General features: G+C 37.8%; 1 protein-coding gene across 1 annotated transcript in view; it reads right to left on the bottom strand.

Moving 5' to 3' along the window:
- The window catches only part of XPO4 (exportin 4), a 77,852-nt gene that overhangs the window by 17,516 nt on the left and 43,848 nt on the right, over positions 1-16,488 (bottom strand). The window contains exons 7-10 of the mRNA XM_074148093.1: positions 9,657-9,769; positions 7,072-7,229; positions 6,635-6,809; positions 1,293-1,469 (exon numbers count right to left, since the gene is read on the bottom strand). Of these exons, the coding sequence (XP_074004194.1) occupies positions 1,293-1,469; positions 6,635-6,809; positions 7,072-7,229; positions 9,657-9,769 (623 nt within the window). The remainder of the gene's footprint in view (positions 1-1,292; positions 1,470-6,634; positions 6,810-7,071; positions 7,230-9,656; positions 9,770-16,488) is intronic.

Below are 16,488 nucleotides of genomic sequence, written 5' to 3'. Positions count from 1 at the left end.
AAACTAAGTATTGATGTTAAAAATACTTTTAAAAAACTCTTAAAGAATCATAAAATTTACTCAACTAACAAAGTACAGTACAAGTGACAGAAAGCTATCACTATGCTTTATTTCTATAAAGGCTCTGGAAAACCGAATCCACACACAACTCCTTATCCAAAGTGCTTTTAACCCATCTTTTCTTTATGTAACCCAGCAAATCATTCTCTTTTGGCAACTTCAAAGTTGCAGCTGTTTACTGAAGGGTGAGCCTCTGCTCTCAAAGCCAAGACTGAAAGTTCCTGTTACTGCTTTGATATGGAACAAGAAGCATTCTAAAACGCCAGCTGTGGCTTTTAAAAGGTTACCCATGGGATAAATGACTTATCTCACAGAATGACATGAATTAACCTGTGTATACAAGTTATGTCAAGACCGCCTGATATGAGTGCAGAGTTCTCTTGTGAAATATTTCTCTCTGTTTTGGCACTGTGATTACCATCTGTTACATATTGAGATAGCAGAATTAAGTTTTATATAGTGCTTTTCAGAATGAGACATCTTGGAGATCTTTGCACAGCATCAAATTAAAGGGAGATTTTATACGGTTATTTAATTGAATGTATGCAGTAATTAATTCATCCAACATCTACATGCAACTTTCTGTAAAAAAATCTCTTTTAGCAAGATCCAGGGCCCTGGGAAAAAGACTAATCTGCTTTCTTTCTCAATGGTTCAAGAGATACTTGAGGTACTTTTAGGTTTTCTCTAAAACAATCACCTTCCTCAGTTGGGAATTCATTTTATCCCAAAGAACCAGATAATATTGCAAGCTTCTTCTAGTTTGAGCATAGTCGTTCTACTTTTTTTTCAGACATTTACGCATGTCAATTATACTTCAAAAGTATACTTTGAAAATAGTGTATGGGAGGTAACAACTGTATAAAAGGCTTCCAATTTCATTGGGGATTTTAACCGGGACCTGAGTCCAGAGAAGGAGGGTCAAAAGTTTAGTCATTGCTTTTGTGCGAACAACAGTAAGATGCATGTTGATTTGAGTAACAGGTTGACTTTTTTCTGTTTTTTTTTTTTTTTTAAGTGTTTTCCAACTTTGTATTCCTTTATTTCCTCTTTAGAATGAGAGAAACAAACTGAAAAATGACCACTGAGTAATAAATTCAGCACATTTTTCATTTTGAAAGTCACAAATAGTAATTCTATACTAGCTTCCTTGAGCTACATAATATAGTACACTCCAAAAGATATGGGCCAGTTACTATGTATCATCAGGAACTACTAGAATGAGAGCTTACCAAATTCCTTGTACCATCAGGAGCAGCTAGATGGCACTGAATGTAGGAATTGAAGACCTGAACAGCATGTTGGGTAAAGAAACCTTTATGGAAATGTTTGTCATCTTGTACCAAAGTAAGCCAAGATTCCAGCAACTTATCATACGCTTCCATATATACCATGTCATCTTTGTCGAGCTGTAAGAGATGAAAGAAACAAAACAAAAATCTTATTCCTAAACTAAACCAGAGGAACACACTTATATTCATTACTATTTAACAGATGTTCTTCTAGTGTTGAAACAATTAAAAAAAAAAAATCAGGCACAAAACCCATCTAAGGATAACCAAGAAAATATCAGAATGAACTGAGGCAACTCATCAAAAAGGTCGGCACAGCTTTCATGCTTGATAAGCTTTAAAAAACTGCTGAGGTGTTTAGCTATTTCTCTTCACCTGATGTTCAAAACCAAAAGTCTTAAACTAAGCCTTTAATGCATAATTACCTAAATACAGGAGCTAATGAGCTTTTACCCCAAAGACACCAAGCATCTCGGCTCTTATTAGTAACAATAAAGAATTGAGCGATTTCTTTTTCATTAAATAAATAAAAATAGAACATCTGCATATAGATTTATATGTATTCCACTATTTCTGAAATAAAGGGAGTGAAAAGATGACTATTCTCTGTTCCAGAGGAAATCATTGCAAGATTGCATGTGCTCAAGAAACCCTACTACAGGTAGCCAGGTTTGATGATAAGACACAACTTCTCCTTATATGAGCAAACAAACAGAAGTGGAATTCCAAAGAATAAGCCTGCACCTCCAATTGCTGAGAGCATTTCAAGTGATGCATCTTGGTTTTATTTATTCATGTGTTTCGACGTAGTTGCAAAAGGAAATAACATATCTGAAAAACAAAGTCCTGGGTTGCAAGCAAACTGAAGAACCCAGATAGCAAAGAGTCCATTTCTTTTTTAGAAGTATTTTTAATGTACCTATCAGCTTTTTGATTTGAGGCAAAAATTTGAACTTTAGTAAATATATCCAACTTCAAATAACTTAAGCGTGACTGTACGGATGTACACGCTGCTAAAGCAGGACATTTCTTTCCCTCTAAGAAGTCTTCTCAAGTTTTTCTCAAGCTCACAAAAGTTACTTTGAGACAGCAGAGCTTAGTAAAATGATTCCTTGATGAAATAAAGGGATATTAAGGCCTTAATCATGCTCCAGACAGAAGAATTCCTGACTTTCAGTGAAGTTACAAACATGGCTGGATGAACAGACAAGGAAAAGAAAACACTGGCTGGATGACTGATTAAGAGGAAAAACTGGTATCACTTGGAAGCATTTCAAAATATCTTCACAGCATTATTTTATAAGTGCAAAGTGGTCATATTTACAGAAGTTAAAATATGGCACACACTGATACAAGTGTGAAAAACAAAAGTGAAGATGACAATAAGAGAGGCAAAATTGTATTCAGCACTAACATAAACCACAAATTTAGGATGAACACCACAACATGTCATTTTAAAACTTGGCTAAAGGACACATGGTTTCATAGGCAATCATTCAATCCTGAAATATTTTGATGTGTGTGTAATATATTTATGTATAAAACTTACATGTAACTTTTAATAATCTGTAAGAATCCAGAGCATAAACCAATACACAGACTTGTCTTTTTATGTACAACAAAAGAACTCAAATCTATCCAATTCATTTATTTGAGAAGTTAATACAGAAGTTAATGCCATGAAAAAAAATGTTTTTAACACTTTAAGGTATTCTCATAAGGAAGTGAGGATTAATAAGTGCCTCCATAAAGTACATGCGCAAATAGTAGAAAGAGTTTATCCGTATTGAACAAATTTTGTCACAAAGGAACCTCACTAAAAATTCTCAGTCTTTATTTCAGATTAGCTACAGCTGGCCTACCAAAGATGTCATACAGGCAAACTAAATGACATGCTGTAGACTGGGAAACTGAATCGTTCTGATGGATCCAACAGAAGTAACAGCAGAGCCCAGTTCAGAACACAGATCTTCAGCAGAGGCAGGATACAACCAGTAAAGTCAAAGCCATCCAGAGCAACCTGGACAAGCTTGAGAAACGGGCCAAGGCATGCGCAAGGTCCTGCACCTGGGTTGGGGCAAACTCCAGGATTTTACAGGCTGGGAGATGAAGGGATTGAGAGCAGCCCTGCCAAGAAAGACTTGGGGGTACTGGTGGATGAAAAGCTGTACATGAGCCAAGAATGTGCACTCGGCCCAGAAGACCAACTGTGTCCTGGACTGCATCAAAAGAACCATGGAGGGAAGTGATTCTGCCACTCAACTCCACTCTGGTCAGACCCCTCCTGGAGTACTGTGTCCAGCTCTGGGGCCCCCAACATTAGAAGAACATGGACCTGCTGGTGTGGATCCAAAGGAGGGCCACAAAGACGATCAGAGGGCTGGAGCACCTCTGCTATGAAGACAGGCTGAGAGAATTTGCATTGTTCAGCCTGGAGAACAGAAGGCTCCAGGGAGACCTTATTGCAGCTTTTCAGTACTTAAAGGAGGCCTATGGAAAAGAGGAGGACAAACTTTTTAGCAGTGCGTGTTGCAATAGGACAAGGGGTAATGATTTTAAACTAAAAGAGGGTAGATTTAGACTACATATAAGAAAGAAACTTTTTACAAGGGTGGTGAAACACTGGAACAGGCCACCCAGAGAGGCTGTAGATACCCCAACCCTGGAAACATTCAAGGTCAGGTTGGGTGGGGCTTTGAGCAACCTGATCTAGTTGAAGATGTCCCTGCTCATTGCAGGGGGGTTGGACTAGATGACCTTTAAAGGTCCATTCCAACCCAAACCATTCTATGATTCTATGAAAGCAAAGATGCTTAATTTCTCTAGTATGGGAAATACAAAGAAAATTGGTACTTCTTCCTTCACAGTCTGCTGACCCTTTGAAGAAAGAACACTTCTAAAATTTGTCAAGGAGCAACAAGCTGGAAAGAGTTGGAAACATATTAGGAAGACCAAATTCAGAATGATCTCTTCCATAACATGGTATTTTATAAAAAAATATGAAATGGGAACAGTAGATTAAGATAAATTTTGAGAAAAAGAAGCCCTTGGTATAATTTCTATTTGACTTTTCATCCAACATCCTGTTCATACTCTTTACTAATTCAGAGGGACTATTTAATTTCTACTTCTGCGTAAGCACTTAAGCAAGGGCAAGCATTGCTAAGGACAAGCATCTTCTCTCAGATCCAGTGCTATTAAAGAAAGAGTTTACTGGTCCAACTTGCACTAACCCCCAGCATTGCTGGAGCTTGCTGCTCTCCACCAACGTAGCTGTTCGGGCAAATGTTTCAACTTCCTTCAGCCGCTCTCTCATACAGGCAGGTTAATGTAAAAGAGCATTTGAACATGATGTTTGGAACACATTAACCATGGCTGTGAGAATCCTAAGCCAAAATATTGTTTTCAGGGATGCAAAGTAGTATTTCTGCAGGCACAGCACACAGTATCATTACGCCATCTGGACTAAGTCAGCAATAACTTAAAAATCTCGGTAGTGTCCCTTATTGCTGACACACTGTTAAGGTATAAGAATTATTTTTTTTAAGGCCTGTCAGCACAGAATTCTGGATCATCCTGGAAATCGGAGAAATAGCATGAAGTTGAGATATCTGTAAGAGCTATGACAGATTGGAAGGGATCAAAGTGTAATGTTTCTCCTTCCACAGAATGATTTAAAGATTCAAGAAGAGTCAGAAAATTCTCTCTGAAAACAAAACAAAACAAAAAATCTTGCATTCTCTCTTTCTGATGTTGCTGAGTCTGAGAACATTTAAGTTTAATACTAAAATGACTTTCTTCAGCTAAAACTATGGGATTATCTAAGTGTAGGCAGCCACAGTTTACTGGGTGTAACTGGCCAGTCATTTCCAAAACAAACTTTGTACCAGACTGTGGTACAAACTACCGTAAACTTTTGCTGCGAGATGAAGTGTTTTGAATGGCATTATGTTGAACACTGTTTTCCTTAAACGTGGTTGCACATTCTGGGTCTCAAGTAACAAGAGGCTAATTGAGGAAACAACACCCCTTTAGTTCCCTAAATTTAAATAAGTACCTATGGTTTTGCTGCATCTTTTCTATAAAGGTTTCAGAACCATTCCTAAATGTGCTGGTGAGCACCAGAACATATGGTCAATGTTCTTCCACTAGATAATCTCAAAAGCAGCACAAGTTTTGACCAGTAAGGTTTGGAAAGTAGCTGTATTTTAGATTCTAAATTTAATCACCAATTTTTTGATTAAGACATGAGTGCACTTGAAAGCTTAGGTGAGTGCTGGGCCAAACGTAATACATTTTAACCTTGCAGCAAAGACATGATCTAATGCTCTGCAATGAATGCTAATTAGCACACCCATGAACTCTGGTAAAGAAACACATCCATCAATTTTATAACCAAATACTTCTATAATTATTTTCAAATGGGTAATTAAGCCCAGTCAGTATAGCAAAACTGGTAAAAATTCATACTTTTAATGATAATGGGGAAATATTGGATAATATCTTGATAGTCTCATTTAAAATCAATGGCTACTGCACATAAATAGCTAAAGTGCAATATCTTTTGTCTTTATTCTTATGGGCTTTTTTCCTTATACTAGGTGGTCTTATTAGTTTTTTAGAAGCAGAAGACTTAGACTGTCCCAACTGCTCTTTAATGTTACAACCAAAATTTTTAAAGAAGTAAACAAACAGGAAAAAAAAGAAAATCCTCTGAATTCCTGTGCTAGATTTGTACACAGAATCACCATTTGAACTGTGTCAGCAATGAAGGGATGATTTGAACAGCTCAGAAGTACGGGGTTAACAACAGGTCTTAACAGCCACATTCACTTAAAACAGAAGTTCCTGACTCAGAACACTTGACAGCAGTTAAGTTTCAGTCTGTCCATATGTTCTTGTACTCATTTTAAGCTTTCAGGACTGTAGCTCGTTCATTATCTACAACAGTTTTCAGAGAAGTCCTACAAGAGCAAGTCAGCAATATTTAAAGACTTTTAATATTTTTAAATGAATCCATTCTTTTTACAAGGAAAATATGAGACAAATGCTTTAAATCAAAACAAAGTCTGAACGATGCACACAGTGTGTAATTATGTTCACTATGCTGTTTGAAACAAAAAGCAAGCCCTCTCGGATGTGATTTCAGAAATATCTAGAAAAAAACCACGGAATTCACAACAGTTATTAAGAAAACAGCCAAATTCTCATGTCACTTATGCTTATCACAAATAGAGAGAAACAAAAAAAAGACTACCTACTATTTCAGAGGGGATACTTACCACTTCTTCCAAGGCAGCACTTCTTCCAAAAGAACAAGTGAGGTGTGCGAGGCAGTTAACAAATGAAGAGAAAAGTTCGTTTGGAATGGCAGTTAAAATATTGCGAGGAAATACGGTTATCAGGTTGCTGATAATACTGGAAATTCCCACTGCTTCAGAGTCTTCTATTTCAATTCTACAGATAGAAATAGCAGTTAGTTTTTTGCCATTGAGAAAAATGCTAAAAGTTAATTGATTTGTTGATAGATTGGTTGAAAATGTATCTCATATTACTTAAGCACCATCTACTTTGCCTTTTCTTAATTCCAGTAATCCAGCAGTAAGCACAAATTATACCCAGAAATAAGCAAGCTATACCAGTTCTCCACGCAGATACGCTACACTCCAAACTAAAGATTAAAAGATGCCATCTAAATTTAGAGAGCAGACATACATACCCATTGATAGTGTTCAGTAATCCCTCAATGAAGTGTGCCAGGTAATCAACTTGTGAACCTTCATCGGGAAAGACCGGCCCGTGCAAAGATGCCAGCTGTGCCAGACACTGTAATGAATCTTGGGCCATATCTGTATCTTCTCGGATTTTCCGATGTACCTTTCAGGAAGTGAGATGGTTAATAATACACGGAAAATAGGGTGTTCTTACAACAGTCACATGGCTCTCAACCCAAAAGAGCACACACCAAAAAAAGCTTACTATAACTTCCATTCAGTCTGAAATGCGAGGGTTTCTACAACTGTCTAAACCATAGTAAATGTCAAGATCATGACTCAGCTCACAAAATCGCAAGCCTTGAATTAACTCACTGAAACTAACGTTTAGTTAAGTCTCACCTACATGTTGAAAACTGAACTGTCTACTGAATGTTATGTCTTAAAGAGAGAAACAGATGCCAGCCAGTCAGACATACTGCTCCTTCTAAAAACAGCAATAATGACAGTCATCTCTATTATGCTAACTATGCCTAGGCTATGGAGTCTTGCTAAAGTTAGTCAACAAGTTCAATCAAGATTATGTAGATGCTTCTTCAGCAGAGGTAAACACTGAAGACATATACAAAAATGAATGCATCACTTCCTTGGCAACACCCGTAGCATTATACAAGGCCAGCAGTAATCTGCCCACAGTTCTGCAAACCGTTATGTCATCACTTCTGCTGGTGAGACATTCTAGATTCGAATCTTCTGTCAGTAATCACACCCTAGCAAACACACTCTAATTATCAAATATGGATTTTAAAAATTTTCTTATGCTCATGCTGCCTATTTTTTTGCATAAGATTTAGCAAATAAATAAATACAGGGTAGCTTTTTCTTCGAGAAGCAAATTTGGTTAAAATTATTTCGACAATCTTATACATAAAAGTGTTAAAACACTAACCATTTCTCTGCGGCATGATAGTTGCAACCTCACCCAACTCATAACTAGTTGGATAAGCTGCACAGTTAATCTCTGAAAGATCAAACTAGCAGGGGAAACAAACCCCGCAACAGAAATACCCCTCCTAATCTACATCCCACACTAGGCTGAGATTAGAACTGAAGGCTCTCTTTAACATGGCAGTCCTGCCAACTTTTGCAAGCTTATTAAAACTTCTTAGATCAGATAAATGAATATAAACTATGGCCATTCGCTTATGTTACTTCAAATAGCAAACTAATACTACAAGCCTCAACCATTGCGAATCAGGAATCTAAAACCAAAACTGAGAGCAGGCTGCCCTGGCTAGCATTCATTCAAAAATAATCAAATACAAGAGGGGTTTGCTTACTATTAAGTAAAACACAAACGTATCAAAACAATTCTGCATGTTATTAAAAACATTCTTATCATGAATAAGTAATTGTAAACCAACCAAAGAAACAGGGATCTAACTCTGACAACTACATACTATTAAACGAGGAAGGGTTAATATGTAAGCCAAAAAGTTATTTGCATGTGGAGGTTCACAGCTGACAGTAGCAACTGTCTGGATAGTCCAGACAGCTGTTCAGATTGTGCGTAGCTGTTAAGAGTTCTGCCAGTGATTTTTTTTTCACCTTTTCAAAACTGCTGGAACAGAAAAACTTTCAGTAAAAAAAAAAAATAAATTAAACCAAATTCTAATTTATCAAAAAATCCTATAAAGTAAGGACACGTATCCAAGCACATATCAGACAACTCCAGGCAGCACTGGAGAGTTACATTTACTTGGTCTAATAACAACTTTGAGTTTTGAGCACGTTATTTCTCTGCTTTGCAAAAATGAAAAGAGCCTGAGAATGCTGAATTGTCACACCCCAAGAGAGGTAACATAAGATAAAGTAGCATAGTAAACGAATTTACAAGCCAATGTATGTTGCTGCTGCAGTAACTCCTAGCTGAGCAAAGGCTACAAACTTCCCCCCCCCCACAGTTGTAGAAAGAAAACAATACTAATTTTATCCAGTGTTAATATAATGGTTTTTAAAGCTATAGAAATTGAGTATTACATTCCCCTATCCCAACTCTACCTCTTCCCCATCCCTCCTAACTTAATCTTTTTTAATTTATTTGGATTTCCTTTGTGCTGAAGGTAGACACGCAGAATTCTATATGGTGAAACTGGCTGGAAATCTGCAATTAAATTACTTATTTTCAGCTGTTCCATTGAGCAAATGCTTTAAGACCAGGAAACACACACTGTTCATTTGATCTTTGAGAGTCGTTACACCTTATCTGAAAGACTTTCTCTGCTACTACTCACCACGCTTGGTTTCGTTTGATGAATACATGTCCAAAAGTATCAAACGTAAAAGTTCAGATAACTGTGCACCTTTTTCTTTTGTTAATGGTCATCAATTTAAAGCAATTTACAGGCAAAAATATATGCTCCGTAACCTAGGAAAAATACAATCCTTCTGTTTCTTTTGATAAGCAAGCTGAAATTAGCAGAATTACTCCTACCTGATGCAAAAGGAAGAGTCCAACAATACAGTTTTAGAGCAGGAACGAGCAGCTTCCCTGTGGTCTGGACTATGAAAGTTGAAGAAAGAAACTTACTGTAAAGAAAAGCTCCATAACTCTGCTGTCCAGGAGGGTCTCACGCCAGGATTCTGTTGGCTTTAGCATCACATTTTGTGAGGATTCAAACATAGCTATATAATGTCTGCCCAGTTATCTGGTGTCAAGGTCAACAATAACATTCCTACTTGGCTTTAAAAAAATCCTAGATACAACAGGATCCATTCAGAAAGAATGTAATGGAAACAAACTTTAAGCCTCTTCACATACACAGCATAATTCATGCATGAGGCCAAGGAATAAAAGGTATTAAGTATTGAAAAAAAGAATGCTCCAGGAATGTTAGATAACAGTTTGATCATAATTATGAGACATACCATAGTGATACGATCACTTTGATAACCAGGGTGTCTAATGTGACACAGCGAGAAGGGAAAAAAGCAACCGCAATTAACAGGTGTTAAAATTTATGCAAAATAGGAAATCATTTTCTAAAAAATTTTCCTGGCAGCTTTTAAAAAGGCCTTAGATAGCTAAAGATAGCTCACTGAAATCTATATCCTATTTTTCTAAATAGCCAAATATGCATCACAGAATGCAGATATGTTAGCCCTGCATTAATCTACATTTTTTAATCACACTGTGAAGAACAAAAGCATAAGGCACCACAGGCATCGTCGTGTTAAACACGTTTGTAAGAGACATGCATGAAAAACGTGCACACCGTGAAGCCATGGTTTTGCTGTACTCAGTTCAGTTCTTAACACATGTTTTGGCATAACTTAATTTACAAAACTCTGCAAATGCTCTAGTACAGAAAAAACAGAGATACGAGCCAAAACATTTAAACAAGCAGGTTACGTTCTGTGTCAGTCTGATCACACAGAAGTGTGTTTATAAAAGATTTTTGAACGTGCTTCCTTCTGTGACACCCCCCAATCTAAGCAATAGTAAAACTGATTTAACTCAGCAACTTGCATTTTCATTTATCTTTTTTAAACCCTTCATTATCCTCTCTGATCCCTTTCTAACCCAACCTAGTAACAGCATGCTCAGCTGCATGTCATTTACTTATTGGTAATGAACTGCATTAACTTTTGTACTGTAAATCATCAGGTATTAAGAAAAGGTGTATCAAAATGTATTTATGTCCAGAAGAAAATAGATTTCACAACGGTATCCTTCAAGAAAGCAGACCCCTTAACTTTTGATGGGTTTTGTTTAAGAGAACAATATATATAGCAAATGTATAGCTTCATATGAAGGATTGTGGCACAAGGCACATCACACAATTTTAGTTTATTTACACTTGTCTTCTGAGTTCTGCCAAAACCAAAATTTCCTACCATCTGGGAAATTAAACTATGCTTTTTTTATCCTTTTCATTAGGAATGTTTTAGAAAAAATAATATTCTTAAATTGTTTATTGACAAGAGCGTCCTTTGCTGTAACTCTCCAACAAACAATTGGTTTGGAAATACATCACTATCAGAAGATGATCACAGATACATTATCTATCTCTGAAAATCAATTTGCTCTTCGCTAGGTTGAGTCTACAGAAGGGACCAGCTATACAACACTTTTCACATGGAATGAAAGAAGGGCTAGTTTGCTGTCACTATTTTAACGAGCCCCAGTATTTAGCAGCCCTATCCCGTTATTTTTAGTACTGTTTCTCACACTAATGGACTGATGACACATCTGACAATAGCAGATTTGTGGGTAAAATATCTGTTCACTGAACAACACAAGTTATGCCTGCACCTATCATGGAGATCTTACATGCATTTTCCATCACATACTGGATGTACGCAAACATTAGCATAAGTCGGCTGTGGAGATGCTTCTGCTGTGAAATACCTCAACTTATTCTGTGCTATGGTTCAGCCTTGTTAGCAGCAGCCTAATTACACCGGACCTGAAAAAAACAGCACTATATTACCTAGTACATGGATGTACACAGGACAATCTTCATCATCAAAAATATATTCTCAATACTTATGAAGAAACAAAAAGTACAGAACTAGCACAACGCTTTTTTTCTAAGAACTCAAGTTATAACAGATTTATGATAAACATCAGTCTACTATGACATCTTGGGGGGTTTGGGTGGGGTTTTTTTGTTGTTTATTTTTTAAATTAAAAACAATCATAAACCACTTCTGGTAGTAAATACAAAAGTTTTTAACATTCAACTCTACTTGAAGAAGGGGTAACTCTCATTACAGTGCACTTGGAATGACACGGGAATCCAAGCTAAGAAACAGCTACTAGAAGCATGGCAATGTTTTACCCACTTCACAAGACTCAGGACACCAATTCCTACACAGACTAGAAACTTGTGCTTGAATCAGAACAGGTTATTCAATAACATGTACCAAGCTCTACTGAAAAGCCTAAGAATATAACCAGATGCCTTCATGTATGCCAAGACTCCTATGCTCACTAATTAGTGCCTAGCGAGAAAGAGAAGATGACCATAATGTTTAAGACAGATTTTCTTTTATCTTTCCCTAAATTTCCATACATAGCTCTATGCTTGGTTTGTTTCATGAGCTGGAGAAATAAGAATAATCTTTTTTAAATTATAATTTTGTAATTTTAGAACTGTAATTTAAAAAAAAAAAATATTGAAGTTTTATAGGAAGAATATATTAAAAAAAAAAAAAAGAAAAAAGGTAAACAAATGTGTAGTTTTCCTCCCACTTGTTGCCTCCGTCACAGGAAGGGACTGATGGGTGAAGATGAATATCAAAATGCTTCATATCCTAAAGCACAAGGGATTATAACATTTCAATTCAGGACTTCCCACAAATTCCAGTATCTGAGAATGCATCCCACCGTCTTTTCCTAAGGCCTACCCTTCCACAAAGCAGTAAATCAGGAACTCAAAAATCAAAGCTGAGATTTCTTCTGCAAGATCCCCATTCACAAATTTGTCCACAGGAGCGAGGAACTCATCAGTAACGGAGGGAAAACTCCTGGACTGCTAAGGCCCGAATATCTTTCTTAAAAGTTATTTTAATCACTTTAAATTTGTTCTTTGGAACATTTCTGGAGAGCTCTGTATCAGTCTTAGACTTATATTTTACAAATAAAAAAACTGCAATTAGAAAGGTAACTGCTTGGAAATCTGCCATCCAGTGTTGTAACGCAAACACACTGATTTTCTTTGGATTTTTAAGACCTCCTCTGGCTTGCTAGCGAATCAGCCAAGCACATGGGATGAGTCTTGCAGCAACCGTGCAAAGTGATGCAGAAGCCTGCTGCCCCCTATGGAGAAATGCTTCACAATGCTTCACACATGCTTTATGTAACTTACACTCTCAGCAAACACATCCAGCACTCAGGAGAAGGAACGTATGCTGAAATACGGAATTATTAAACACAAGGATTCTTAACTGTCATGAGAATGAAACAACTACTTCGTGTTGGAGACACTGGACTCGGATTGCCAGAACAGGCATAGTAAGTGTAAGAAAACCCAAGCTAATTTTAAAACTGGCCAGTTCCGGAGCCGGTAGCGGTACAGCCGTGCCAACAGTCTCATGTTGGCCACCCAAGTGGATTCTGTAGCCCTTGCTACATTTTGCTGCTATGATTATACAGCTAATAGTATGCAAGCTAATCCCTTTAAGCCTAAATTACACTTAAAGCACCTATGGAGAAGTGACTGCCATGCAGATGTGGCTCAAGAGTCACACCTTCCCACTATATGCTGGCTGCCATCTAGGAAGCTGCTGACAAAGCACTGGAAACTTAAAACCACTGGGGCAAGAGAGCAGAAGAGGAAAAAAACCTATATATTTTATCAGTTCCCCTTCATAAAAAGGGTCATTGCTCTCTTTTCCTCTTCTGATATTAATACTTTTAAGATGCTCTTACATTGCAAACTGATTTCAAAATTCATTCAGGAAAACCTAAATGACGAAACACTAATTGTTAAAAAGTTCAGTATCAATACAAACATGTTTAGTGCAATTATGACCAAATTCAGGGGATCTGTCAATCTTCTTGTTTTTGCCCAACTTTATATTAAAAAGTCACTAGGAAGGACTGTCAAGAAAATACATAGAACCCTATAAATAATTTCAAAACATCAGGGATTTCAAAGTCAGGTCAGTTTTCACCTAAGAGTAGTAAAAGTAGAATGTATCTCTCTTTTGTACTTTCTTAAATACAGCTATTTTAGTTACACTGAATTTTTTTTTAATATCCCAAACAATAGCCAGGATAGTACCCCAACCCTTCATCATCCAGATAAGGACAGGCTGCTGCAGTAAATTCAGGATAATCCCAGGCTGCCAAAACACACAAGACATAAGGGGAGCAGCCCTGCTGCTGAAGGAAATCTGTGCTGTCGCTCCTCGGTACAGGTTCAATCGTTTCTGCAGCTCTGCAACAAACCAAACTGGGCACCTCAACCTGCTAAAAGAGTTTTCAGCCAGGTGGTTCCCTGCTCAGTATCACGTTCACAAGAGGTGCTAGGGCAGGACACTTTTTCAGCGGCACTGACAACTTGAATCATTCCTCAAAACAAACCTCAAGTTTTCTGGAGCATTCTGTGTGTTTTCATGCGCTTCCATTATGCATAACAGATGCTACCAAGCTGGGCTGGACTGACTTCAAATCTTGAAAGTCTGCAGAACTATATGGTTCACAGGATCTCCCAGAACGGTGTCTCGTTCTGGCTTGAGGTTTAAAAGACATTTTCAAAACAGAGATATGAAGAGTTTTGTTCTTTAACTGTGTGACCGAGGAACACACACACTTGAAAAAAAAAAAAAAAAAGCGTTCAGATCAGACAAAAGCTTCAGTCAATTCATACAATTGTTGTTGCACCATTAATTTCAACGGAACAGCAATGATGCACATTAGTGGGAGCATCCCATTAGGTTTACGTAACCTGTATTTTAAATCTAATCCCCTGTTCTACATTAACTTGACAATTTGCCAGCTTGCCTCCAAGCAAGTAAAGGCACCAAATCCAAAACACGAACTGAAGCTCAAATTCCTCTTTATTCATGTACTATAATCCATATGTTAACGAATAACGCATAAGTAGTTCTACAACAGCTCCTGATAGCAGATAATAGACACCTTTTTGTACATGGGAGACAGTTGGACAAAAGTCTTACGTTCTGTTTAAGAACTTTTGCATTTCAGGACATTCATCCGAAGTCCATTAGAATGTGTCTGCCAAGAACAGATAAATCCCAAAGTCAAGAAGTGAGAAACATCTCTGGAGGTTAAAGAGACCCACCTGGAATACTGTGTCCAGCTTTGGAGTCCTCAACACAGGAAGGACTTGGACCTGTTGGAATGGGTCCAGCAGAGGGCCACAAAGATGATCAGAGGGATGGAGCACCTCCCCTATGAAGACAGGCTGAGAGAGCTGGGGTTGTTCAGCCTGGAGAAGAGAAGGCTCCGGGGAGACCTCATAGGAGCCTTCCAATATCTGAGGGGAGCCTACGGGTGAGCCAGAGAGGGATTCTTTGTCAGGGAGTGTAGTGACAGGACAAGGGGTAACGGTTTTAAATTGGAAGAGGGGAGATTTAGATAAGGTACCAGGAGGAAATTCTTTGCTGTGAGGGTGGTGAGACACTGGAACAGGTTGCCCAGGGAAGCTGTGGATGCCCCATCCCTGGAAGTGTTTAAGGCCAGGCTGGATGGGGCTTTGAGCAACCTGGTCTAGTGGGAGGGGTCCCTGCCCATGGCAGGGGGGTTGGAACTAGATGATCTTTAAGGTACCTACCAACTCTAGCGATTCTATGATTCTAATATAAATTATAATTACATCCTGACTCCACAGGACACATTTAGTGCACCTTGATGTGGGCATATAAGTGCAGCAACATCCAGCTCCTTAACTGGAGACTTTGGACACTCACAATGTACTAGGAGTGAGATCCTTGAAGGCATTCTTGTAAAGGTGAGGGCTCTACCTCTTAGTACTGACCACCTGCACTTCCTTAATTAGTCAAAACATTCATTTAAGAGAAGATGCAGTTAAAACTAGTTCCATCCGAGTAAACAATTTTTTAACAGTGCTGTAACAGCACTGAAAAAGAAACTCTACAGAGGCCAACATGCCACAACAGACTGCCATATGTTCTTAGCACAAAATAGGAATCCTATGTTATTGTCATTTCCAACAGTACTGCCAAAAACCTCTGAAGCATCTGCAAACACCAATACCTTGAGCTAGCAGATAAAAATAACAATAGAGGATTGTCTGCGTGTTAGAAAATGAGATGGAAGGAACTGCACATGACTGAAAGTTCTCCTAGGTCATTGTGCCCTGCCCTTCCTGTTGCAGTCACTACAGCCTAAGACACTCAGAAATTATTGAGTTCCAACTTTATAGTAGGTAGGTCCCAGCCTCTATTCTTTCATTGCTCCAATGAGATGGCTATTCCAGAATGCATCTTTCATGCCAGCTCTTCTTGTTACCAATAGACAATACAGACTTAATATGACTCTTCTATTATAATTGGTGCCAACGCTGTCCATTTAACAATGCAACACATACTAAGTTATCCTATAACAGCACAAGGACTCTTGAGAAGTGATATGTTTTGATGCAATCCTAACAACTTGGTAATTTAGACAACGTGCCTCTTGGCAATGGTCACTGTAGAGTTAATACAAATTTATGCTACGTCCTTTTTTAGAGATACAAGAGTCTTGCTAAAGATTATATACAAATACTGCAGATTATTGTTATGCTGGAGGCAATACCGAGAATCAATACTATCTTGCCAGGGGAAATACCAACGCAAGGAAAAAAAGATTTATCTGTAGATACAATGGATCATTTTACTCCATGTATCGAGTACTAAATTTATGCCCATCACTTTGGCATATGTAC

This window comes from Numenius arquata, chromosome 1, assembly GCF_964106895.1.
Source record: "Numenius arquata chromosome 1, bNumArq3.hap1.1, whole genome shotgun sequence".
Taxonomy (NCBI): Eukaryota; Metazoa; Chordata; class Aves; order Charadriiformes; family Scolopacidae; genus Numenius; species Numenius arquata.
Note: the sequence above shows the minus strand (reverse complement) of the source record. Positions and strands in the feature narration are given on the sequence as shown.